Raw genomic sequence first — 23,724 nt, 5'->3', positions numbered from 1 at the left:
CCTCCCCCCTTTCTCTCTTGCCCTCCTTCCCTCTCCCTTCCCCTCCCTCCCTCTCTCTCCCTCCCTCCCTCTTTCCCTCTCTCTCTCTCTCCCTCCCTCCCTCCCGTCCCCCCCCAACCTGTGCACAGAAGCAGCCAAGTGAGAGACCAAGAGAAAACCGGCTCTCTGCGAGCCAGGAGGAGAGGCCTTCCCTCACCAGATAGTCCACACGTTAAGCCACACAGCATCCCTCAGTAGACTTAAGGGGATACAAACAAAAGGACTGAAATCATACAAAGTATGTTCTCTGGCCAAAATAGAGTGAAATTAGACATCAATAACAGAAGGAAACTTGGGAAATCTGCAAAGAGAGGGAAATTGTGCCAGGCCTCCCCAAATAACAGCATTAGTCTGGGACGATGCCAAACGCAACAGCACAGGATGAGGGGCTGAAACAGCAGACACAGATTCTCAACGGTGGTGGGGCCCGGGAGGCCGAGAGGGAGGGTCCAGCAGGGGTGGCTCGTACTGCGGCCGGTCTCCTTGGTTGCAGGTGGCCGTGCTCTAACCGCCCCTCACGTGGTCACCCTCTGTGCACGCACCCCCAGGCCCTGCCTTCTCTCCTTGCATGTGCTGATCTGCTCTTCCCTCAAGGGCGCCAGCCATCTTGCTTTAGACCTCATCCCAATGGCCTCACGTCAACCTGAGAACCACTAACTCCCGTCACAGTGACATTGTGAGGTTCTGGGGGTTGGGGCTTCAACATGCAAAATTTGGGGGGACGCAGTTCAGTCCGTGACAATAGCCCAGGGAACACACAAGACATCACAAGGGAAATTAGAAAATACTTTGAAATGAAGAAAACACATACCAACGCCCCCAGGACTTACGGCACGCGGCCAAAGAGGCACTTGGGAGTTAAAGCTGCAAACACCTGTGTTCAAATGGAAGCAACACCTCAAATGAATAGCCTCACCTTGAACAGGGACAAGCGAGAAAAAGAGTAAGGCGAATCCAAGCATTCTGATAACAAATTTTCACGAGAAAAGGAAAACTGCACTAATCCACGTATGCGGGGATCAGAAGACACGTACTGGTTTGGAATCTTCACAACGTGGGGGAGGGCGCGTCTTTCTTACACACTCAGTAACAAGAGCTACATCCACCGACCACTTCATTTGGCCCAGGCCTTTTACAAACAGGTCACATCATGGGGAAGCCCACGCCAATGCTTTTGCCTTGTACTATTACGAGGCCCATTTTACAGACGGAGAAATCGAGGCATAGGGAGTCTCCATGATTTGATCAGCTTATCACTAGAAGGACTCTTATTCAAGCTGAGCTTTGTGTACGTGCAAAGCCCCGTCCCTGCACTGGCCTGACTTGTCTCCCCAACAGTCAAGGGGGATTCAGCTGTCCTCCACGGGGTCCTACTACCTGATGCCTCAGGCCACATAATGGAGAAAACACAGGGAAGCCAGGCATTAGTGCCCATGAGAGCCTGACACTGGATTCTGCCCACGTGGCCTCCCCAGCCCCATCAGGTCACCATCTCTCGTGAAATGGACACGAGGGCCAGGGAGGAGGGTGAGGGTCTAGGACTGAGGGTGTGAGGATGGAGAAGGGTCCTGGACGTGGGGGTCCGAGGCACGGCCCTCGGCAGGCGGCTCTTCTGCGCAGGCTTGGGCCCTGCTCTCTCCTTCCACTGCCCACTCTGCTCCCTTCTCTCCCGGCGGCGTGGTGGCCCCACCTTCTCCTGCAGGCTCACTTCCCCGGGCAGACTGGCTGTGAGGCAGGCGGCAAGCCTGCATTCAAAGCACGGGGACCGCCGGGCTGGAGGACTCTCAGCACCCCCACGGGGCGTGAGTGTCTGTGCCCTTCAGGGCCCCGTGGATGACCTCAGTCTGGGTACTGGAACATACATGACGCGTTCCCTATACATACATGTGGTATGGCGATGCATGTGTATATAGGCACATATATTCTACACACATGTTATATATATATACATAGGACACACACTGCACTGCACAGACATGTAAAATGTATTACTCACTATGAATGAGGATGAAAAAGTGACAAACACGTAACTCCAACAGGTAATATGATCTAATCATCAAAGCAAGCGTTTCCCTAAATCACCTGCCACTGCTCAGGCCTCTTCAGCTAAAACTAAACGTTTCTTAAAACAGGTTGCCAAAGTCCGGAGGCTGGTGAGGAGCCCCGAGGGGACGGTGTGCGGTTCTCTGTGCTCCCCCCACGGTCATGGGCGCGGCAGCCCCCCATCCAGCATCTGTGCTGGGACTGCAGCCTTTCTCTCCCCTGCCTGCCCCCAGAACTCATCCCTGTGCGGATCACAGAGGGATTGTCTTCAGCGTCCATTTCTTCCCGTAGAAGCCCTTCTCGTGGCCCAAGAGTGCTCACTTTTGGAACACCTGCGTGTGTCCTTTTCCCATCGCCGTCCCAGACCGTCGGATCCAGCCTCCCTGGAGGCTGCCTCGAAAGCCCTGTTTCCTTTCCGCAGTGGGGTGGTTTGGTTTCTGCTGCCCCCGATCCTGGCCTCCCACGTCCACCTTGGGTCTCTGTGGGTACTTGCCCTTTGAAGGACTTGATTTGGGGCTTCAGCGTGTAGCCTGTCCCATTGAAAGCGAGCATTTCACTGGTGCGCTCCCAGGCCAGCCCTGCTCTCCTTCCCCACGCCCGCCCCTGCCCCCCTCCACCTCCACCCCCGGGGCCCTGTCTCGCTGTTACCTTGAGGATACATAGAATGATTTTGTTTGCTTTCAGCTTACACGCGTTTGAACGGGCCTAAGTGACACGGACTCACTCTCAAGGAAATTTCCTACTTGCTGACCTAGACGCGACTGGAGGAAGCCCCTGTCCACGTGCATTTGGAAATAGATGAGGGTCTGGGTGTCAGACGCACCGAAACCCGAATGAGAGTCGTCCGTCTTCACCGCAGGTGGGAGGATAGGATGGTGGGTTTGGCGATGCGCGTTCTCTGTCCGTTGTGGGCGACTTTGTCCTTCATAGCCACCGTGGAGGGGACAGAGTGGCACCTTGGAGAGGCCCGTCTGCGAGGATCCGAGGTCCCTGTCCCAGCTCTGCCACTAAGCAGGGTCATCTGCCCTCTGTGAGCGCCACTGCCCTATTTCTGAAAGGGGAGAGCTAAGAGGGTGTGGAAGAGGACCTCCCGAGGTGCCTTTCAGCCTAAGGACTGGCATCCTGGATGGAGCTCCCAGGCCTAGATTCGGGCCTGCTCCCTGGTCTTTACGCTTCTAAAGTGGTTTACAAAGCATTCTTTCAGGTCAGTTCCTCCTGTAGGGACGTGACCTCGGAGGCTGCGAATTTCGGTGGAGGCCGTCGGTGGCCCCTCGGAAGGGGCCCGAAGGCTGGGGCCTCCTTGGGCGGGCCCGCCTGTGTGGCCTTGCCTGCTGCCGCCCTCCTCGGGCCCTCCCTCGCCCCCTGGGTCCCGTAGGAGCTGCCTCCTTCCTGGTCCCCCTCCCTCCCAGGTGCCAGCCAGGCCCCGGCAGTGGGTTTGTGTGCACCGTGGGGGTCTTTCTCAGCCGGGTCTCGGGACCCTTCAGTTGGGCGGGCACAAGCCCTGGTGACGTCCAAGGCCTGCCTTTCCCAGCCTCGCCCTGCGGCCCCTGCCCTTGGCTTCCGCGCCCTGATGCCCCCAGCCCAGAGGCCCTCCAGCCGCTCCCCTCCCTCGCTGCCGCCAGGGTCTCGGGGTGTCTGCCAGCGTTCACTTCCCTCCAGTATCTGAGGAGGCTCCTGGAGGGGCCTTGTCCCGGTAGGCACTGGGGCCTTACAGTCAGTCCCAGGCAGTCTCAGTCCCTCCCTGCCCGTGGCTCAGCCATGAGCAGCTCAGCAGGCCGGGCTCCCGTTGGGCAGGAGGGCCCCAGGGCAGGAGCAGGGACGGGGCGCCGTCACGCGGGAAGGAGCCGGCACTGGACAGAAATGCCGGCGCCTGGCAGCGGCGGGTCTCAGCAAACCACAGACCAGCCCCGCACCGCCTCTGCTTCTCCTCGGCACCTTCCTTTCTTGGGCCTGCTTTTCGTCAACTGAAAGACACCGTGTAGCACCGAGAAGAGCAATGAGTCGCCAGTCAGAAGGTCGGCCACGGGCCGGGGGTGGGTGGGAGCAGCGTGGGCTCGAGAGGAAGTCAGACCAGGGCTCTGGTCCCCACCCCGTCACTTAGCAGCACGTGACCCTGGGAAGATTCCCAAGCCCCGTGGCCTCAGGTTCTTCACCTGTGAAGCGAGTGGGTGTGACGAGCCGTGTCTTGTAGGGGCTGCAGGGATGCGCGTGAGCTTCGTAAAGCAGCTCACAGGACCTGGCGTCTGTGGGAACGTTGATGACTGGCAGTTATTTCTCATATTGTTTGGATCACAGACCCTTCCCCTCTCTCCTCTGGCCTTTGGTTGGGCGGTTTCTTGTCCCGGTCATGTCAGAGAACATGCAGCTTCATCACCATCACCTCCCACAGAAGGAAGCCCCGCTTCCCAAAGGCCCAAACTGCCCTGGCTCGGGGCACTTACACTCCAGGGCCCGCTCCTGGAGCCCCACCGCCTCGTCCCATGTTGACTTGTTCTGTGGGACTTGGGGGACGTCTCACCACCTTCCTCATGTGACTGCGGCTCCTAGACCATCCCCCTAGGTGTGGGTGTGTCCTGCTTTTCCTAGCATTCCCGCTACTAACACAGGCCCTTCCAGAGAGCAGAGGCTCCGTGGAGGGCTGCCGAATAAATAAGCCAGAGAGCAGGGGGCTTACTTACTCAAATCAAGTTTTTCATGCTTTCGTAAATCACCGTGCAAATCCAACTAAACAGAGATAGCTTAGTTTTACAGAATGACAGACAAGAAGGATAAGAAGCAAAAACTCACTACGATTACTTTTATTTTTCTAATTCTTCCCCCATCTATATTACTGCTAAGTACTTTCACACTTCCAGAGCAGTTCTGATTCCAATTCCATGTTATCTGCCTCAGGGTCACAAAATGGAATGGGAGATTTCCCAATCTCTTTTACAAAACAGCAAAACTCTTGTACTTAAACTGGGTAATTATAAACACATTCTAATCAAAGTCATTCACAAAGTTAGACACTGTAGCTTGTTTAGTCTTCCATTAAAACGAATAACATTTGAAAAATTCCTAAAGAAAACAGATGATATTCCATGTCAACATACACAACAGGAACCCAAAGATGCTACACACCATGTTCCCCCCACTCGCAGGGGCCCTCGCTACTTGGAAACTCGACCGCTCTCTCTTCAAACTCAGAGTGAAGGACCAACCTCACTTCCTACCAGTGAACTTGGGCCTGGAAGGAGCCTGGCTGCTGCTCTGGCTCAGGCCCCCTCTTCCTCATCGCTCACACCCTCTGCACACAGGGATAGGAAGGACCTGAGATCCCATCCATTGACCCTGAGCAGATGCTCCAGGACCTGCCACTTGCTGGTCTCCGCGTAGGCCCGGGGACCCCACAGGAACTCGTAGCGGGCGGGGTCGCTTTGGGGCACCTGCCGGTACTCCAGGTAGCCCTCCTGCACCCACACTTCGGTGAGGAGCTCCCTGGGCTCTCCATAGATGCAGTGCTGCTCCCCTACATACACCTCCATGATGCTGAGCAATTCCCAGACATCCTCCTCAGGGGTGCGGTCACCGTACAGGGCGATCTGGCCCAGAATCAGCACCAGGAGGCCGGCCTTGGGCATGCTCTGCCCATCGCTCAGCACTGCATCACAGGTGAGGCCCAGGGTGGGGACCAGGACGTAGGTGCACTCGCGGGGGTCCACCTCCTTCACGTCCACGCCAAACACCAGCTGCATGCACTCGCAAGCTTGGCTGAAGACCACGGGGAAGTGGTCCCGATGGTCGCCGAGGACCATATTCAGCATCTCCGCCTTGCAGATCGGCTCCTTGGTGCGATACTTGAGGAGCAGGAACGCCACCAGGTCAGCCATCAGCACAGTAAGTGCCTCCTGGGGCAAGGACTCGGCATAGGCGGAGAAGGAGGGGGCGACGGGGGAGGAGGAGGACGAGGGGGAGGCGGCCTCCTCGCCCGCAGCCCCGAACACCTGCGCCTCCACGGGGCCCTGGGCCTGGACTGGGGCCTGAAGGTCAGCCTCAGGCTGGCGCAGCTCGCTCATCTCGACCAGGGCCCTGATGACTGGGGTCGGGCCGCCGACGGGAGTCTGGGCAGGGGTGACAGGTGGGGACCACGGACCTGGGGGAGAGAGGGGGTGTGAGCGGCCTCGGCGGAGAAACGCACCCTGGGCAGCTCTGACAAAGGCCACTTACAGGGCTCGCCTGGAGGGGTTCCCTCGGGCATCACAGGGGCGCTCCTCCTGGGCGGCCTGTCCCCTGCCAACCTGAAGAAGGAAGCGAGGTGGCCCCTCAGGGTGTAGCCAGCACAGCCCCAGGTACCGACCGGGACTGAGAGGGGTGTGGGGAGGTGCGGTGACTTGGGCCTTGTGGGGTCCCCTCTGTTCTGGGACGGGGAGCCCCTGGGTGCACACTCAGGGCGCACACCTCACCTTGACTCCTGGCGCTGCCTGGGCCTCCTCTGCTCTGTGGCCTGAGGACACGTGCCTCAGACCTGGGCCTTCGCCTCCCGGTTCCTGGAGCCCCTGTAAGGGGAATGGAGGGCGCACCTCGGGTGTAGGTTGTGCCACAGCCCTGGGCCCCTCGGTGCTGGTAGGAGGGGTGGGCCGGACTCTGTGGGCCCCCCATTGTTCCGGGGATTGGGCTCTCCTCAGTCCTCTCCCGGGGTCCACACCTTGACCCCGGCAGATCCTGGGACTCCTCCCTCTGCTGACCTGATGTTTCCCCTCAGACCAAGGTCCTCGCATCCTTAGACGCCTCCATCCCCAACCACGTGGCAGAGGTGAGAGCCTGCAACGTCAAGTCAGCCCTGCCCGGGACCTCCCAGGGCTGACAGCATGGGCGAGCTCCTCTGAGGTCCCCTCTGTCCTCCCACAGGGTCCTCACCTTGACGCCCGGCAGGACCTCGGATACCCCCCTTTGCCCACCTGAAGCCCTGCCCCTTACCCCAAATCCGCACTCTCTCTGGGACCCGGATGTCAGGAAATGCTGCCTGGGGTCATCCCGCCCCGCTGTTGCCCAGGGCTGACCACACGCATGGGTTTCTGTGGGCTCCCCTCAGTCCTCCCTCAGGGCCCTCACCTTGATTCCACGCAGGACCTGGGATCCTTCCCTCCGCCCACCTGAGACACCACCCCTTATACCCGCTCCCCAGTCTCTCCGCGGCCAGGATGTCAGGAAGTACTGCAAGCGCTCATCGCGCCCTATGGCCTCCAGTGCGACCTGGAGCTTCTCGATGCCTCATGCAGGGGGCCAGAGCCCCTCCCTGGACCCCCACAAATCCATCTGCCATGGCCAACAGCCTCCACCGGATCACAGCAGCCCCAGCGCCTGCCCCTCTCAGCATCACTTACGCCCCTCGTGGCCAGGCGGCTCCTCCCCGCACCCTCCCCCACTACATCCCCCCATACACCCTCCCCCACCCACCACCTGCTGGCGTTCCGCTCTGGGCCCTGCAAGCCGGGCGCCCCCCCATGCGTAAGAGATCAGACTGCCTCTCTCACCTCCCCATACCAGGGAGTCCTCCCCCGAGCACCCTCAGAGCCAGGGGCTCTCGCCTCACGCACCCCAGCTGCAGAGCCCACCCCCTTGCCCTCACCCACCCGGGAGCCGGAGCCCCCTTCCTGCCACGAGCGTCCTCCCCCCACCCCAGCCACCGCCCCGGCGGGAGCTCCCATAACGCCTACCGAGCCCGCGCCCGGAAGTCCTCCCCATCGACCCGCGCCTGCGCCAGGAGTAGCTCCGCCTTCTTCCCGCCACACGCAGCAGCCCTTAGCCCTCGCCTCGTGTCTCGGCCCGGGGAGGGGGCCCGAGAGTCTTCCCCATCGACCCGCACCTGCGCCAGGAGTAGCTCCGCCTTCCTCCCGCCACACGCAGCAGCCGTTAGCCCTCGCTTCGTGTCTCGGCCCGAGGAGGAGGAGTGGCCCACCCGTAGCGTCCTCCCCACCCCCACAGCCAGTCGTCCTCTCCTCTGGCCCCCAAAGCCGGCCCCACCCGCCCAGCAGGAAGCCCTCCGCTCTGGACCCTCCCCCACTACATCACCCCATACACCCTCCCCCACCCACCACCTGCTGGTGCTCCGTTCTGGGCCCTGGAAGCTGGGCGCCCCCCCCATGCGTAGAGATCAGACTGCCTCTCTCACCTCCCCACAACGGGGAGTCCCCCCACCCGAGCACCCTCAGAGCCAGGGGCTCTCGTCTCTCACATCCCAGATGCAGACCCCATCCGTCTTGCCCCCCCCCACCTGGGAGCCGGAGCCCCCTTTCTGCCACGAGTGTCCTCCACTCCACCCCACCCCCCGCCCCGGCGGGAACTCCCATAACGTCTACCTTGCCCGCGCCCGGGATTCCTCCCCATCGACCCGCGCCTCAGCCAGGAGTAGCTCTGCCTTCTTCCCGCCACACGCAGCAGCCTTTAGCCCTTGCCTCGTGTCTCGGCCCGAGGAGGGGGCCCAGGAGTCCTCCCCATCGACCCGCGCCTGCACCAGGAATAGCTCCGCCTTCCCCCCCGCCACACGCAGCAGCCATTAGCCCTCGCCTCGTGTCTCGGCCCGGGGAGTGGCCCGCCCGTTGCGTCCTCCCCACCCCCACAGCCAGTCGTCGTCTCCTCTGGCCCCCAAAGCCGGCCCCACCCGCCCAGCAAAAAGGCCTCTGCTCCGGGCCCCCCCACGCTTACCCATTACCCCACCCTCTGCACCCCGACTCCAGAACGACCCCACCAGCCACCCCGGCAGCCAGCGGTCCTCCCCTCGGACCCGCACACTGGGGGACCCTTCCCCCAGCCCCCCTTCAGCCCGCTGCCCTCCGCCGCCCCTCCCCCACTCCCCATCGAGCAGCCCGTACCCCTCCCCCCACCCCCACTCCTTCCCAGCGCCCCCGGTACCTGTGGAGTCCAGCCCCCGGCAAAGCCCCCACCTGTTTACTGACTTTCTGTGACTCTGTGGATGACGCAGAGTCCCGCTGAGAAGGGGCTGAAGAGCTCGTCTCAGCACTGCAGCCAGGAACTGTGAAGCCCACTGTCCCAGGCACTCTGTGCGAACGCCACGTGGGTTTCTGGGTGCTCCCGGAAGCCCGAGGAAGATGAGGGAGAACGTTCTAGACGTCCCTTTACAGAGAAAGTGGTTGGATCAGGAGAGCACGTGAGGAGGCGCTTTGCTACGGAAGCAGCAGTAGCCACGCGCACTGAGGGCGTGTGGTCCCAAGGCTTGGCGCCTCCGGAAGCAAAAGACACGCCCATTGGCCTTCCACCAATAGGAAGGCCTCCCTGCAAGGCTGCCGAGTCGGAGGAGCAAACTTGGAGATGCAGAGCCCATGGTGGCACATTGGTCAATCTGTCTTTACAGGTGGGTTTCTACTGTGATTGCTTCCGGAGGCGCCAAGCCTTGGGACCTCAGGCCCTCAGTGCGCATGGCTACTGCTGCTTCTGTAGCAAAGCGCCTCCTCACGTGCTCTTCTGATCCAACCACTTTCTGTGTAAGGAGACGTCTAGATCTTTCTCCCTCATCTTCCTCGGGCTTCCAGGAGCACCCGGAAACCAACGTGGTGTTCGCACAGAGTGCCTGGGACAGTGGGCTTCACATTTCCTGGCTGCAGTGCTGAGACGAGCTCTTCAGCCCCTTCTGAGCGGGACTCTGGCGTCATCCACAGAGTCACAGAAAGTCAGGAGACAGGCGGGGGCTTTGCGGGTGGCTGGACTCTGCAGGTACCGGGGGCGCTGGGAAGGAGTGGGGGTGGGGGGAGGGGTACGGGCTGCTCGATGGGGAGTGGGGGAGGGGCGGCGGAGGGCAGCGGGCTGAAGGGGGGCTGAGGGAAGTGTCCCCCAGTGTGCGGGTCCGAGGGGAGGACCGCTGGCTGCCAGGGTGGCTGGTGGGGTCGTTCTGGAGTCGGGGTGCAGAGGGTGGGGTAATGGCTAAGCGTGGGGGGGCCCGGAGCGGAGGGCTTCTTGCTGGGCGGGTGGGGCCGGCTTTGGGGGCCAGAGGAGAGGACGACTGGCTGTGGGGGTGGGGAGGACGCGACAGGCGGGCCACTCCCCCTCCCCGGGCCGAGACACGAGGCGAGGGCTAATGGCTGCTGCGTGTGGCGGGGGGGAAGGCGGAGCTACTCCTGGCGGGGGCGCGGGTCGATGGGGAGGACTCCCGGGCGCGGGTGCGGTAGGCGTTATGGGAGCTCCCGCCGGGACGGGGGGTGGGGTGGGGTGGGGTGGGGTGGCGGACGCTCGTGGCAGGAAGGGGGCTCCGGCTCCCGGTTGGGCGAGGGCAAGAGGGGTCGGCTCTGCGTCTGGGGTGGAAGAGGCGAGAGCCCCTGGGTCTGGGGGTGCTCGGGAGATGACTCCCCTGTGTGGGGAGGTGAGAGAGGCAGTCTGATCTCTAAGCATGGGGGGCGCCCGGCTTGCAGGGCCCAGAGCGGATCACCAGCAGGTGGTGGGTGGGGGAGGGTGTATGGGGGGATGTAGTGGGGGGGCGGGGAGGAGCCGCCTGGCCACGAGGGGCGTAAGTGATGCTGAGAGGGGAGGCGCTGGGGCTGCTGTGATATGGTGGAGGCTGTTGACCATGGCAGATGGATTTGTGGGGGTCCAGGGAGGGGTCCTGCTCTGCTGCATGAGGCATCAAGAAGCTCCGCTGGCTGCCGGGGTGGGGCTAATGGCTAAGCGTGGGGGGATCCAGAGCGGAGGGCTTCCTCCTGGGCGGGTGGAGCCAGCTTTGGGGGCCAGAGGAGAGGACGACTGGCTGTGGGGGTGGGGAGGACGCGACGGGCGGGCCACTCCCCCTCCTCGGGCCGAGACACGAGGCGAGGGCTAAAGGCTGCTGCGTGTGGCGGGAAGAAGGCGGAGCTACTCCTGGCGCAGGCGCGGGTCGATGCTGAGGACTCTCGGGCCCCCTCCCCGGGCCGAGACACGAGGCGAGGGCTAACGGCTGCTGCGTGTGGCGGGAGGAAGGCGGAGCTACTCCTGGCTGAGGCGCGGGTCGATGGGGAGGACTCCCGGGCGCGGGCTCGGTAGGCGTTATGGGAGCTCCCGCCGGGGCGGGGGGTGGGGTGGGGGGCGGAGGACGCTCGTGGCAGGAAGGGGGCTCCGGCTCCCGGGTGGGTGAGGGCAAGGGGGTGGGCTCTGCGTCTGGGGTGCGTGAGGCGAGAGCCCCTGGCTCTGAGGGTGCTCGGGGGAGGACTCCCTGGTATGGGGAGGTGAGAGAGGCAGTCTGATCTCTTACGCATGGGGGGGCGCCCGGCTTGCAGGGCCCAGAGCGGAACGCCAGCAGGTGGTGGGTGGGGGAGGGTGTATGGGGGGATGTAGTGGGGGAGGGTGCGGGGAGGAGCCGCCTGGCCACGAGGGGCGTAAGTGATGCTGAGAGGGGCAGGCGCTGGGGCTGCTGTGATCCGGTGGAGGCTGTTGGCCATGGCAGATGGATTTGTGGGGGTCCAGGGAGGGGCTCTGGCCCCCTGCATGAGGCATCGAGAAGCTCCAGGTCGCACTGGAGGCCATAGGGCGCGATGAGCGCTTGCAGTACTTCCTGACATCCTGGCCGCGGAGAGACTGGGGAGCGGGTATAAGGGGCGGTGTCTCAGGTGGGCGGAGGGAAGGATCCCAGGTCCTGCGTGGAATCAAGGTGAGGGCCCTGAGGGAGGACTGAGGGGAGCCCACAGAAACCCATGCGTGTGGTCAGCCCTGGGCAACAGCGGGGCGGGATGACCCCAGGCAGCATTTCCTGACATCCGGGTCCCAGAGAGAGTGCGGATTTGGGGTAAGGGGCAGGGCTTCAGGTGGGCAAAGGGGGGTATCCGAGGTCCTGCCGGGCGTCAAGGTGAGGACCCTGTGGGAGGACAGAGGGGACCTCAGAGGAGCTCGCCCATGCTGTCAGCCCTGGGAGGTCCCGGGCAGGGCTGACTTGACGTTGCAGGCTCTCACCTCTGCCACGTGGTTGGGGATGGAGGCGTCTAAGGATGTGAGGACCTTGGTCTGAGGGGAAACATCAGGTCAGCAGAGGGAGGAGTCCCAGGATCTGCCGGGGTCAAGGTGTGGACCCCGGGAGAGGACTGAGGAGAGCCCAATCCCCGGAACAATGGGGGGCCCACAGAGTCCGGCCCACCCCTCCTACCAGCACCGAGGGGCCCAGGGCTGTGGCACAACCTACACCCGAGGTGCGCCCTCCATTCCCCTTACAGGGGCTCCAGGAACCGGGAGGCGAAGGCCCAGGTCTGAGGCACGTGTCCTCAGGCCACAGAGCAGAGGAGGCCCAGGCAGCGCCAGGAGTCAAGGTGAGGTGTGTGCCCTGAGTGTGCACCCAGGGGCTCCCCGTCCCAGAACAGAGGGGACCCCACAAGGCCCAAGTCACCGCACCTCCCCACAGCCCTCTCAGCCCCGGTCGGTACCTGGGGCTGTGCTGGCTGCACCCTGAGGGGCCACGTCGCTTCCTTCTTCAGGTTGGCAGGGGACAGGCCGCCCAGGAGGAGCGCCCCTGTGATGCCCGAGGGAACCCCTCCAGGCGAGCCCTGTAAGTGGCCTTTGTCAGAGCTGCCCAGGGTGCGTTTCTCCGCCGAGGCCGCTCACACCCCCTCTCTCCCCCAGGTCCGTGGTCCCCACCTGTCACCCCTGCCCAGACTCCCGTCGGCGGCCCGACCCCAGTCATCAGGGCCCTGGTCGAGATGAGCGAGCTGCGCCAGCCTGAGGCTGACCTTCAGGCCCCAGTCCAGGCCCAGGGCCCCGTGGAGGCGCAGGTGTTCGGGGCTGCGGGCGAGGAGGCCGCCTCCCCCTCGTCCTCCTCCTCCCCCGTCGCCCCCTCCTTCTCCGCCTATGCCGAGTCCTTGCCCCAGGAGGCACTTACTGTGCTGATGGCTGACCTGGTGGCGTTCCTGCTCCTCAAGTATCGCACCAAGGAGCCGATCTGCAAGGCGGAGATGCTGAATATGGTCCTCGGCGACCATCGGGACCACTTCCCCGTGGTCTTCAGCCAAGCTTGCGAGTGCATGCAGCTGGTGTTTGGCGTGGACGTGAAGGAGGTGGACCCCCGCGAGTGCACCTACGTCCTGGTCCCCACCCTGGGCCTCACCTGTGATGCAGTGCTGAGCGATGGGCAGAGGCCCAAGGCCGGCCTCCTGGTGCTGATTCTGGGCCAGATCGCCCTGTACGGTGACCGCACCCCTGAGGAGGATGTCTGGGAATTGCTCAGCATCATGGAGGTGTATGTAGGGGAGCAGCACTGCATCTATGGAGAGCCCAGGGAGCTCCTCACCGAAGTGTGGGTGCAGGAGGGCTACCTGGAGTACCGGCAGGTGCCCCACAGCGACCCCACCCGCTACGAGTTCCTGTGGGGTCCCCGGGCCTACGTGGAGACCAGCAAGTGGCAGGTCCTGGAGCATCTGCTCAGGGTCAATGGATGGGATCTCAGGTCCTTCCTATCCCTGTGTGCAGAGGGTGTGAGCGATGAGGAAGAGGGGGCCTGAGCCAGAGCAGCAGCCAGGCTCCTTCCAGGCCCAAGTTCACTGGTAGGAAGTGAGGTTGGTCCTTCACTCTGAGTTTGAAGAGAGAGCGGTCGAGTTTCCAAGTAGCGAGGGCCCCTGCGAGTGGGGGGAACATGGTGTGTAGCATCTTTGGGTTCCTGTTGTGTATGTTGACATGGAATATCATCTGTTTTCTTTAGGAATTTTTCAAATGTTATTCGTTTTAATGGAAGACTAAACAAGCTACAGTGTCTAACTTTGTGAATGACTTTGATTAGAATGTGTTTATAATTACCCAGTTTAAGTACAAGAGTTTTGCTGTTTTGTAAAAGAGATTGGGAAATCTCCCATTCCATTTTGTGACCCTGAGGCAGATAACATGGAATTGGAATCAGAACTGCTCTGGAAGTGTGAAAGTACTTAGCAGTAATATAGATGGGGGAAGAATTAGAAAAATAAAAGTAATCGTAGTGAGTTTTTGCTTCTTATCCTTCTTGTCTGTCATTCTGTAAAACTAAGCTATCTCTGTTTAGTTGGATTTGCACGGTGATTTACGAAAGCATGAAAAACTTGATTTGAGTAAGTAAGCCCCCTGCTCTCTGGCTTATTTATTCGGCAGCCCTCCACGGAGCCTCTGCTCTCTGGAAGGGCCTGTGTTAGTAGCGGGAATGCTAGGAAAAGCAGGACACACCCACACCTAGGGGGATGGTCTAGGAGCCGCAGTCACATGAGGAAGGTGGTGAGACGTCCCCCAAGTCCCACAGAACAAGTCAACATGGGACGAGGCGGTGGGGCTCCAGGAGCGGGCCCTGGAGTGTAAGTGCCCCGAGCCAGGGCAGTTTGGGCCTTTGGGAAGCGGGGCTTCCTTCTGTGGGAGGTGATGGTGATGAAGCTGCATGTTCTCTGACATGACCGGGACAAGAAACCGCCCAACCAAAGGCCAGAGGAGAGAGGGGAAGGGTCTGTGATCCAAACAATATGAGAAATAACTGCCAGTCATCAACGTTCCCACAGACGCCAGGTCCTGTGAGCTGCTTTACGAAGCTCACGCGCATCCCTGCAGCCCCTACAAGACACGGCTCGTCACACCCACTCGCTTCACAGGTGAAGAACCTGAGGCCACGGGGCTTGGGAATCTTCCCAGGGTCACGTGCTGCTAAGTGACGGGGTGGGGACCAGAGCCCTGGTCTGACTTCCTCTCGAGCCCACGCTGCTCCCACCCACCCCCGGCCCGTGGCCGACCTTCTGACTGGCGACTCATTGCTCTTCTCGGTGCTACACGGTGTCTTTCAGTTGACGAAAAGCAGGCCCAAGAAAGGAAGGTGCCGAGGAGAAGCAGAGGCGGTGCGGGGCTGGTCTGTGGTTTGCTGAGACCCGCCGCTGCCAGGCGCCGGCATTTCTGTCCAGTGCCGGCTCCTTCCCGCGTGACGGCGCCCCGTCCCTGCTCCTGCCCTGGGGCCCTCCTGCCCAACGGGAGCCCGGCCTGCTGAGCTGCTCATGGCTGAGCCACGGGCAGGGAGGGACTGAGACTGCCTGGGACTGACTGTAAGGCCCCAGTGCCTACCGGGACAAGGCCCCTCCAGGAGCCTCCTCAGATACTGGAGGGAAGTGAACGCTGGCAGACACCCCGAGACCCTGGCGGCAGCGAGGGAGGGGAGCGGCTGGAGGGCCTCTGGGCTGGGGGCATCAGGGCGCGGAAGCCAAGGGCAGGGGCCGCAGGGCGAGGCTGGGAAAGGCAGGCCTTGGACGTCACCAGGGCTTGTGCCCGCCCAACTGAAGGGTCCCGAGACCCGGCTGAGAAAGACCCCCACGGTGCACACAAACCCACTGCCGGGGCCTGGCTGGCACCTGGGAGGGAGGGGGACCAGGAAGGAGGCAGCTCCTACGGGACCCAGGGGGCGAGGGAGGGCCCGAGGAGGGCGGCAGCAGGCAAGGCCACACAGGCGGGCCCGCCCAAGGAGGCCCCAGCCTTCGGGCCCCTTCCGAGGGGCCACCGACGGCCTCCACCGAAATTCGCAGCCTCCGAGGTCACGTCCCTACAGGAGGAACTGACCTGAAAGAATGCTTTGTAAACCACTTTAGAAGCGTAAAGACCAGGGAGCAGGCCCGAATCTAGGCCTGGGAGCTCCATCCAGGATGCCAGTCCTTAGGCTGAAAGGCACCTCGGGAGGTCCTCTTCCACACCCTCTTAGCTCTCCCCTTTCAGAAATAGGGCAGTGGCGCTCACAGAGGGCAGATGACCCTGCTTAGTGGCAGAGCTGGGACAGGGACCTCGGATCCTCGCAGACGGGCCTCTCCAAGGTGCCACTCTGTCCCCTCCACGGTGGCTATGAAGGACAAAGTCGCCCACAACGGACAGAGAACGCGCATCGCCAAACCCACCATCCTATCCTCCCACCTGCGGTGAAGACGGACGACTCTCATTCGGGTTTCGGTGCGTCTGACACCCAGACCCTCATCTATTTCCAAATGCACGTGGACAGGGGCTTCCTCCAGTCGCGTCTAGGTCAGCAAGTAGGAAATTTCCTTGAGAGTGAGTCCGTGTCACTTAGGCCCGTTCAAACGCGTGTAAGCTGAAAGCAAACAAAATCATTCTATGTATCCTCAAGGTAACAGCGAGACAGGGCCCCGGGGGTGGAGGTGGAGGGGGGCAGGGGCGGGCGTGGGGAAGGAGAGCAGGGCTGGCCTGGGAGCGCACCAGTGAAATGCTCGCTTTCAATGGGACAGGCTACACGCTGAAGCCCCAAATCAAGTCCTTCAAAGGGCAAGTACCCACAGAGACCCAAGGTGGACGTGGGAGGCCAGGATCGGGGGCAGCAGAAACCAAACCACCCCACTGCGGAAAGGAAACAGGGCTTTCGAGGCAGCCTCCAGGGAGGCTGGATCCGACGGTCTGGGACGGCGATGGGAAAAGGACACACGCAGGTGTTCCAAAAGTGAGCACTCTTGGGCCACGAGAAGGGCTTCTACGGGAAGAAATGGACGCTGAAGACAATCCCTCTGTGATCCGCACAGGGATGAGTTCTGGGGGCAGGCAGGGGAGAGAAAGGCTGCAGTCCCAGCACAGATGCTGGATGGGGGGCTGCCGCGCCCATGACCGTGGGGGGAGCACAGAGAACCGCACACCGTCCCCTCGGGGCTCCTCACCAGCCTCCGGACTTTGGCAACCTGTTTTAAGAAACGTTTAGTTTTAGCTGAAGAGGCCTGAGCAGTGGCAGGTGATTTAGGGAAACGCTTGCTTTGATGATTAGATCATATTACCTGTTGGAGTTACGTGTTTGTCACTTTTTCATCCTCATTCATAGTGAGTAATACATTTTACATGTCTGTGCAGTGCAGTGTGTGTCCTATGTATATATATATAACATGTGTGTAGAATATATGTGCCTATATACACATGCATCGCCATACCACATGTATGTATAGGGAACGCGTCATGTATGTTCCAGTACCCAGACTGAGGTCATCCACGGGGCCCTGAAGGGCACAGACACTCACGCCCCGTGGGGGTGCTGAGAGTCCTCCAGCCCGGCGGTCCCCGTGCTTTGAATGCAGGCTTGCCGCCTGCCTCACAGCCAGTCTGCCCGGGGAAGTGAGCCTGCAGGAGAAGGTGGGGCCACCACGCCGCCGGGAGAGAAGGGAGCAGAGTGGGCAGTGGAAGGAGAGAGCAGGGCCCAAGCCTGCGCAGAAGAGCCGCCTGCCGAGGGCCGTGCCTCGGACCCCCACGTCCAGGACCCTTCTCCATCCTCACACCCTCAGTCCTAGACCCTCACCCTCCTCCCTGGCCCTCGTGTCCATTTCACGAGAGATGGTGACCTGATGGGGCTGGGGAGGCCACGTGGGCAGAATCCAGTGTCAGGCTCTCATGGGCACTAATGCCTGGCTTCCCTGTGTTTTCTCCATTATGTGGCCTGAGGCATCAGGTAGTAGGACCCCGTGGAGGACAGCTGAATCCCCCTTGACTGTTGGGGAGACAAGTCAGGCCAGTGCAGGGACGGGGCTTTGCACGTACACAAAGCTCAGCTTGAATAAGAGTCCTTCTAGTGATAAGCTGATCAAATCATGGAGACTCCCTATGCCTCGATTTCTCCGTCTGTAAAATGGGCCTCGTAATAGTACAAGGCAAAAGCATTGGCGTGGGCTTCCCCATGATGTGACCTGTTTGTAAAAGGCCTGGGCCAAATGAAGTGGTCGGTGGATGTAGCTCTTGTTACTGAGTGTGTAAGAAAGACGCGCCCTCCCCCACGTTGTGAAGATTCCAAACCAGTACGTGTCTTCTGATCCCCGCATACGTGGATTAGTGCAGTTTTCCTTTTCTCGTGAAAATTTGTTATCAGAATGCTTGGATTCGCCTTACTCTTTTTCTCGCTTGTCCCTGTTCAAGGTGAGGCTATTCATTTGAGGTGTTGCTTCCATTTGAACACAGGTGTTTGCAGCTTTAACTCCCAAGTGCCTCTTTGGCCGCGTGCCGTAAGTCCTGGGGGCGTTGGTATGTGTTTTCTTCATTTCAAAGTATTTTCTAATTTCCCTTGTGATGTCTTGTGTGTTCCCTGGGCTATTGTCACGGACTGAACTGCGTCCCCCCAAATTTTGCATGTTGAAGCCCCAACCCCCAGAACCTCACAATGTCACTGTGACGGGAGTTAGTGGTTCTCAGGTTGACGTGAGGCCATTGGGATGAGGTCTAAAGCAAGATGGCTGGCGCCCTTGAGGGAAGAGCAGATCAGCACATGCAAGGAGAGAAGGCAGGGCCTGGGGGTGCGTGCACAGAGGGTGACCACGTGAGGGGCGGTTAGAGCACGGCCACCTGCAACCAAGGAGACCGGCCGCAGTACGAGCCACCCCTGCTGGACCCTCCCTCTCGGCCTCCCGGGCCCCACCACCGTTGAGAATCTGTGTCTGCTGTTTCAGCCCCTCATCCTGTGCTGTTGCGTTTGGCATCGTCCCAGACTAATGCTGTTATTTGGGGAGGCCTGGCACAATTTCCCTCTCTTTGCAGATTTCCCAAGTTTCCTTCTGTTATTGATGTCTAATTTCACTCTATTTTGGCCAGAGAACATACTTTGTATGATTTCAGTCCTTTTGTTTGTATCCCCTTAAGTCTACTGAGGGATGCTGTGTGGCTTAACGTGTGGACTATCTGGTGAGGGAAGGCCTCTCCTCCTGGCTCGCAGAGAGCCGGTTTTCTCTTGGTCTCTCACTTGGCTGCTTCTGTGCACAGGTTGGGGGGGGACGGGAGGGAGGGAGGGAGAGAGAGAGAGAGGGAAAGAGGGAGGGAGGGAGAGAGAGGGAGGGAGGGGAAGGGAGAGGGAAGGAGGGCAAGAGAGAAAGGGGGGAGGGAGGGAGATACAGGGAAGGGAGAGAGATAGAGAGGGGCAGGGAAGGACAGAGAGAGGGGGAGGGAGAGAGAGAAAGGGGGGGCGAGGGAGGGAAAAAGAGAGGGGTAGGAAGGTACGGAGAGAGAGAGAGAGAGGGAGGGAGGGAGAGAAAGAGAGAGAGAGAGAGAGGGAGGGTGGGAGGGAGGAAGAGAGGGTGAGGGAGGGAGGGAGATCTTCCCTGTCTCTTCCTCTTTTCCAAAGGACACCACTCTTGTGGAATTAGGGTCCCACCCTTATGACCTCATTTAACCTTACTGACTCCCCCAAGGGTGCTATCTCCAAACACATTCACCTTGGGATTAGCACTGCAACAGGTGGATTTAATGGTTGGGGTGGGAGCTGGGGGATCCATTTGAATCCATCACAGGGGGAACTGAAGTCTCCCACTTCTATTGTACACCTGTTTCTTCCTTCCCTTCTGTCCATTTTTGCATCGTTCATTTTGGGGCACTGCTGTTGGGTTGCTCAAGAGACCCCCCTGACGTCCACTAGCTGTTGGATTGTGACAGACAGGAGCGGCAGATGGGACCACCCCTCACCCGGGCTGACCCGCGGCTCCTCTGGCTGCTGGTGGTTGGATCATTCCTCGTACCTTGGGTCTACTTCCCCTGCTCCCCCAACCCTCCTTTTTTTTTCCTTTTTTGTGTTTTTGGCCACCCCGCAAGGCTTGGGGGATCTTAGTTCCCCGACCTGGGATTGAACCCGGGCCACCACAGTGAACGCGTCGAGTCCTAACCCCTGGAACTCCAGGCAATTCCCGCTCCCCCCCCCGCCGCCTCCTTAGCAGTGTTTGGGAGGGGATGTCGCCCTATCGCTGTGACAGCCACAGAGGCCTGGCCAGGTCCCCCAGCCCATCCCCCACACGTGGAGGCAGCAGCTGTGAGCTGGGGGCGCGCCCTGGCCTTCAGTGCTCTGCACACATCACTGGGCGCTGACCCTGCTCACTGTCTTCGTGGGGACGCAGGCTCAGGACGCCCGCCCCCCACCCCCGAAGCGGGGACCCAGCACATTTCCAGAATGTACGTCGTTGACCAGTGCGAGCTGGCTCAGTCACGTGTGTGTCCGCGTGGTGCTGAGCCCTCGGGGCCCTGCCGCGGCTGGTATCGGCACAGCCGGCAGCGAGGGCGACGAGGCCGCGGCTGGTGGACGGGCAGCCCCGGGCTGACCACGGGGCTGAAGGAGGCTCGGGCAGAGCTGGTGGCAAGTGAGTCCGCCATCGATCGCCAGACTCACGTGGCTCTGCCCGTTTCGGCCTCCAGGGTCACCCTTACAGAGTCTGGAGCACTTGTGACGCAGCCCTCTCTCTCTCTGAGCCACCCTTTCCGGTTGAGAAGCCTTTCCACTGTCCTAGACACTGTCGCCTGGGACGCCCTGGGAACAGAAGTCAAGCCCAGGGCTCGGGACCAGCCCGGCCTCTCCTCTGGTGGCCCGGGCACGAGTGGTTCGGCGACTCTATGTGGCTGTCACAGGTCAGCCTGTGAAGCCCCTTCTCGCGTCCCCTTTACTCCTGCGGGAGCTTGGGCAGCTGCCTCTACCCAGCCCAGGAGGGCGGGAGCTCAGCCAACGTCAGTCCGCAGACACGCGGTGCAAAGTCTAGAGGGACTCAGCGCTGGCGTGAGGTACGCCGCTGCTCTCTTTACTGACGCCAGGCAGCCTGGACTTCGTAAATCAAAAGGTGCCTTTGTGAAAAGCAGATAGCTTGATATTACAGTCCGCACAATCTCCCCTTTCTCTGTAGAGTTACACGTAAGCAAGTTCCCCACGGGCTGAGGTGAACGGGAAAGTGGTTTTTAAATAGGAGCATCGCCCTGTGGTCCCAGGTCAGGAGGCCTACGCAAGTCCACGACCAAGAGGAGAGCAACCTACTCCTTAAAAGTGAAGGCGTGGGCTTCCCTGGTGGCGCAGTGGTTGAGAATCTGCCTGCCAATGCAGGGCACACGGATTCGAGCCCTGGTCTGGGAAGATCCCACATGCCGAGGAGTAACTGGGCCCGTGAGCCACAACTACTGAGCCTGCGCGTCTGGAGCCCGTGCTCCGCAACAAGAGAGGCCACGATAGAGAGAGGCCCGGGCACCGCGATGAAGAGTGGCTCCCACTTGCCACAACTGGAGAAAGCCCTCGCACAGAAACGAAGACCCAACACAGCCATAAATAAATAAATAAATAAAAATTAAAAAAAGAATTTGGTCAACAACCTTTAATTTGGTCACAACCTTTCTTTAAAAAAAAAAAAAAGTGAAGGCGTGCCGCAGTCAACGAACCCTAGAAAGGGGCTGAGCGCGCACCAGCGGGCCTCGGGATGTAAGCGCGAGCAGCCCGGGCCGGGCGGCACCTGCAGGTCAGCACCCGGGTGACGGCGCTCCTGTCCTGCACCGCCCAGTGTGCCCGTCTCAGGGGGCCTGCTCTACCTGCCGCCAAAGTGCAAAGAAGGGAGCCCCCAGTCTTCTGGTTCTGGTGGACTGGTGTGTGTGCTCTCTCCTCCCGCTGAGCTCGGGGCTCTTACCTCGACAGTATGACCGTGGAGCTTTACTTCCTTTGCTCCTCAAGGCAAACACTCTTTAGGGGGGCTCGTCCACAAGGACTCGCGCTCTAAGCTCGACACCCCAGCGACCAGAGGGTGTTGGAGCACGGCGCCCTTGAAGTGTTTAGCTCGAAAAGGCAAGGGAAAGAGAACCAAGAACATGTCACCAGACGCAGGACCCGCAGTGCAAAGCAAACCTCAGTCCTGCTGTCCAGACACCAGAGAGCACCCCCAAACTGAACCCCCGCAGGCCCCTGGCGGGGACCGTCCCCTCCACCCCTGTGCGTCTCAGGACAGTAAGGGCTCTTTTCAGGCCTCTGACCCGGGGAGGCCTGAGCTCTTCTCATCTGTCAAATCAAGACCCTGCTGGACACGGTGTCCCCGCGACCGTGAAGCCGCGGATGCCAGGCCCTTCCTTGTGCTTGTCAAGCCCTTGAAGGGTCTCTCTAGTGAGTGGAGGCAGGGCGTCTGAGGGGCTTCACCGGGTGTCTGCTAGGTGCCCGCACTGTGCCGGGGGTGGGCTGTCCCCTGTCATCGTTTCCTGCTGAGGGGACTCAACTGCTCAGCCGGGCCCAGGACGGAGGCGCCAAACACGTGTTGGGCGGAACATCGCTCTCATGTCCCCGTGCTCTTTATTGCCCTGCAAGGTTGTGACCGCGTTACCACCTCCGTGTGTCTGCAGGGTCTGCCTGGTCAGGGTCCTCTGTGGGCCCGCCCGGAGGGGCCGGGTATTCCCTGAAACAGCGGGAGCCCACGCAGTAGTAGCAGAAGGGGCTCAGGGGCCGAGGGATCAAGGTCAGGGAGGCGGCAGGCCTGGCGGCCACCTCGGGCATCCAGGGGGCGCAAGAGGCAGCGGCGCGGCCACCGGGAGCCACGCGCGGGGGCAGGCTGAGGAGCTGGGGGGGCGCGGCGGCCAGGCCCAGCACGGGCCAGGGAGCACTCATCTGGGCGGGAGGCCAGGCGAAGCAGAGCCCTCCCCTCCCAGACCCCCCAACCAGGGGCCGTCCCAGCCTCTCTCTCCCAGTGCGGGACCTGGAGCGCCCCTGCCCCCTACGCCGACCCCGGCAACCTGGAGACCACCTCTCGCACCCCCCATCCTGAGTCAGGAGCCCCTCCCCCTCCCACCAGCACCTGCCCCTTTGCAGCTGGAGCCACCATCCCCTCCCCTCCCCCTCCCCCCGCTGCCCGCAGGCAGGAGCCCCACCCCCTCCTCGCCAGCGTGACGGGACCCCCGACGCCCCTCCCGCCCCCACTGCCTGTCGGGGTAGCGATCTGGCCCCTGCCCAGGGCGCCCGCGGTAATTCTGGGGTCCCGCCTGAGCGAAGCCCCTGGTCGCCCGCTCACTTTCTCCGACTCTGTGGGCGCTGCCTGCGGGCTGCCGAGCCGACTCCAGAGGCCACCTCGAAGCCCTGGACGGAGCCTGAGAGCCAGAAGAATGCGCCTCAGCGCTGCACAGTCCAGGGGTGTCCCAGGCCCTCCGTGCTGAGGCCACCGTGGGCTTCCCACTGCTCCCAGAAAGCCCAGGTGGACGAAGGAGAAAGGTCTCAGCGTCTCTGTGCAGGGCAAATGGCTGGATCAGGAGAGCCCTGGAGGCGTCAGTGTTGCCGCAACGGGACCTGCTTGGTAAGGGCTTGATGTGGCAGGGCTGGGAGCATCCAGGCACACTCATTGGCCCTCCAGCAACAGAATGGCCTCCATCGGTAACTGTCCCAAATGTGTCGGGGGTGGGGTGCCGGAAGCCAGGAGTTGTGGGGGCAGAGGAACCTAATAACAGGACCCCACCCTGCACTCACATCCTGCCCTCATTAAGCCTGGACTCTGCACAACAGACACGGGCTGGCTGTGCCCGAGCCAGGAGCCTTATCACACCTCTTCACACTGTAAAGCCTGCCCTCACCCACCCGGGCAGCCATGGCATTAGAAAGCGTGTGGGCTTTGGGTCAGGTGAACATAAAGTCTCTTAACAGCTGAGTGGCCTATACAAGTCACTGAATATCTGTGCCTCACATCTGTGAGTAGGCAATAGAAAAACTTTCCTATTTATGTATTGCTGGATTTGACTTGCTGATAGTTAAAGATTTTTGTTACACTGTTCATGAGGGGTATTTTTCCATAATTTCCCTTTTTTCCAAAATCTTTTTTATCAAGGTTTAGTACTTAACAATCTTCTAATCACTTCTTTAGCTGTCTCCCACTAATTTTGACGTTTTATTTTTATTATTATTCCATTTGAAATATTTTCTAAATTCCTTTTATGTTTTCTTCTTTGACCCATGGGTTCTCTAGAAGTATGATGTTGAAT

General features: G+C 60.8%; 2 protein-coding genes across 6 annotated transcripts in view; one reads left to right on the top strand and one right to left on the bottom strand.

Moving 5' to 3' along the window:
* Window positions 1-5,280: 5,280 nt before the first annotated feature.
* LOC130706203 (melanoma-associated antigen 10-like) overlaps window positions 5,281-23,724 on the bottom strand; it is a 29,531-nt gene continuing 11,087 nt past the window's right edge. For 2 of the 4 annotated variants that reach the window (XM_057537504.1, XM_057537506.1), the window contains exons 2-3: window positions 6,525-6,617; window positions 5,281-6,214 (exon numbers count right to left, since the gene is read on the bottom strand). In XM_057537504.1, the coding sequence (XP_057393487.1) occupies window positions 5,337-6,214; window positions 6,525-6,617 (971 nt within the window). In that variant the 3' untranslated portion in view covers window positions 5,281-5,336. Of the gene's footprint in view, window positions 6,215-6,288; window positions 6,378-6,524; window positions 6,905-23,724 lie in introns of those variants that run through there. The other 2 variants (XM_057537505.1, XM_057537507.1) reach the window with 2 other exon arrangements.
* On the top strand, window positions 12,076-14,014 carry LOC103018497 (melanoma-associated antigen 10-like). Of its 2 annotated transcripts, none has more exons than XM_057537508.1 (2): window positions 12,076-12,341; window positions 12,652-14,014. In XM_057537508.1, exons 1-2 carry the CDS (start codon window positions 12,146-12,148, stop codon window positions 13,524-13,526), a joined length of 1,071 nt encoding a protein of 356 aa, XP_057393491.1. In that variant the 5' UTR covers window positions 12,076-12,145; the 3' UTR covers window positions 13,527-14,014. The 2 variants fall into 2 exon arrangements, with proteins under 2 accessions (XP_057393491.1, XP_057393492.1); XM_057537509.1 differs by lacking the exon at window positions 12,076-12,341 and adding an exon at window positions 12,516-12,577.

The sequence above is a fragment of the Balaenoptera acutorostrata genome, chromosome X (assembly GCF_949987535.1).
Source record: "Balaenoptera acutorostrata chromosome X, mBalAcu1.1, whole genome shotgun sequence".
NCBI lineage: Eukaryota > Metazoa > Chordata > Mammalia > Artiodactyla > Balaenopteridae > Balaenoptera > Balaenoptera acutorostrata.
The sequence above is the reverse complement of the archived record's forward strand: the minus strand, read 5'-3'. Positions and strand labels throughout refer to the sequence as shown.

Coding starts and splice junctions, on each gene's coding strand:
- LOC103018497 (XM_057537508.1), top strand. CDS start 12,146: ATGGGGGGCCCACAGAGTCCGGCCCACCCCTCCTACCAGCACCGAGGG. Junction 12,342..12,651: donor AGGCAGCGCCAGGAGTCAAG/GTGAGGTGTGTG, acceptor TCTCTCCCCCAG/GTCCGTGGTCCCCACCTGTC.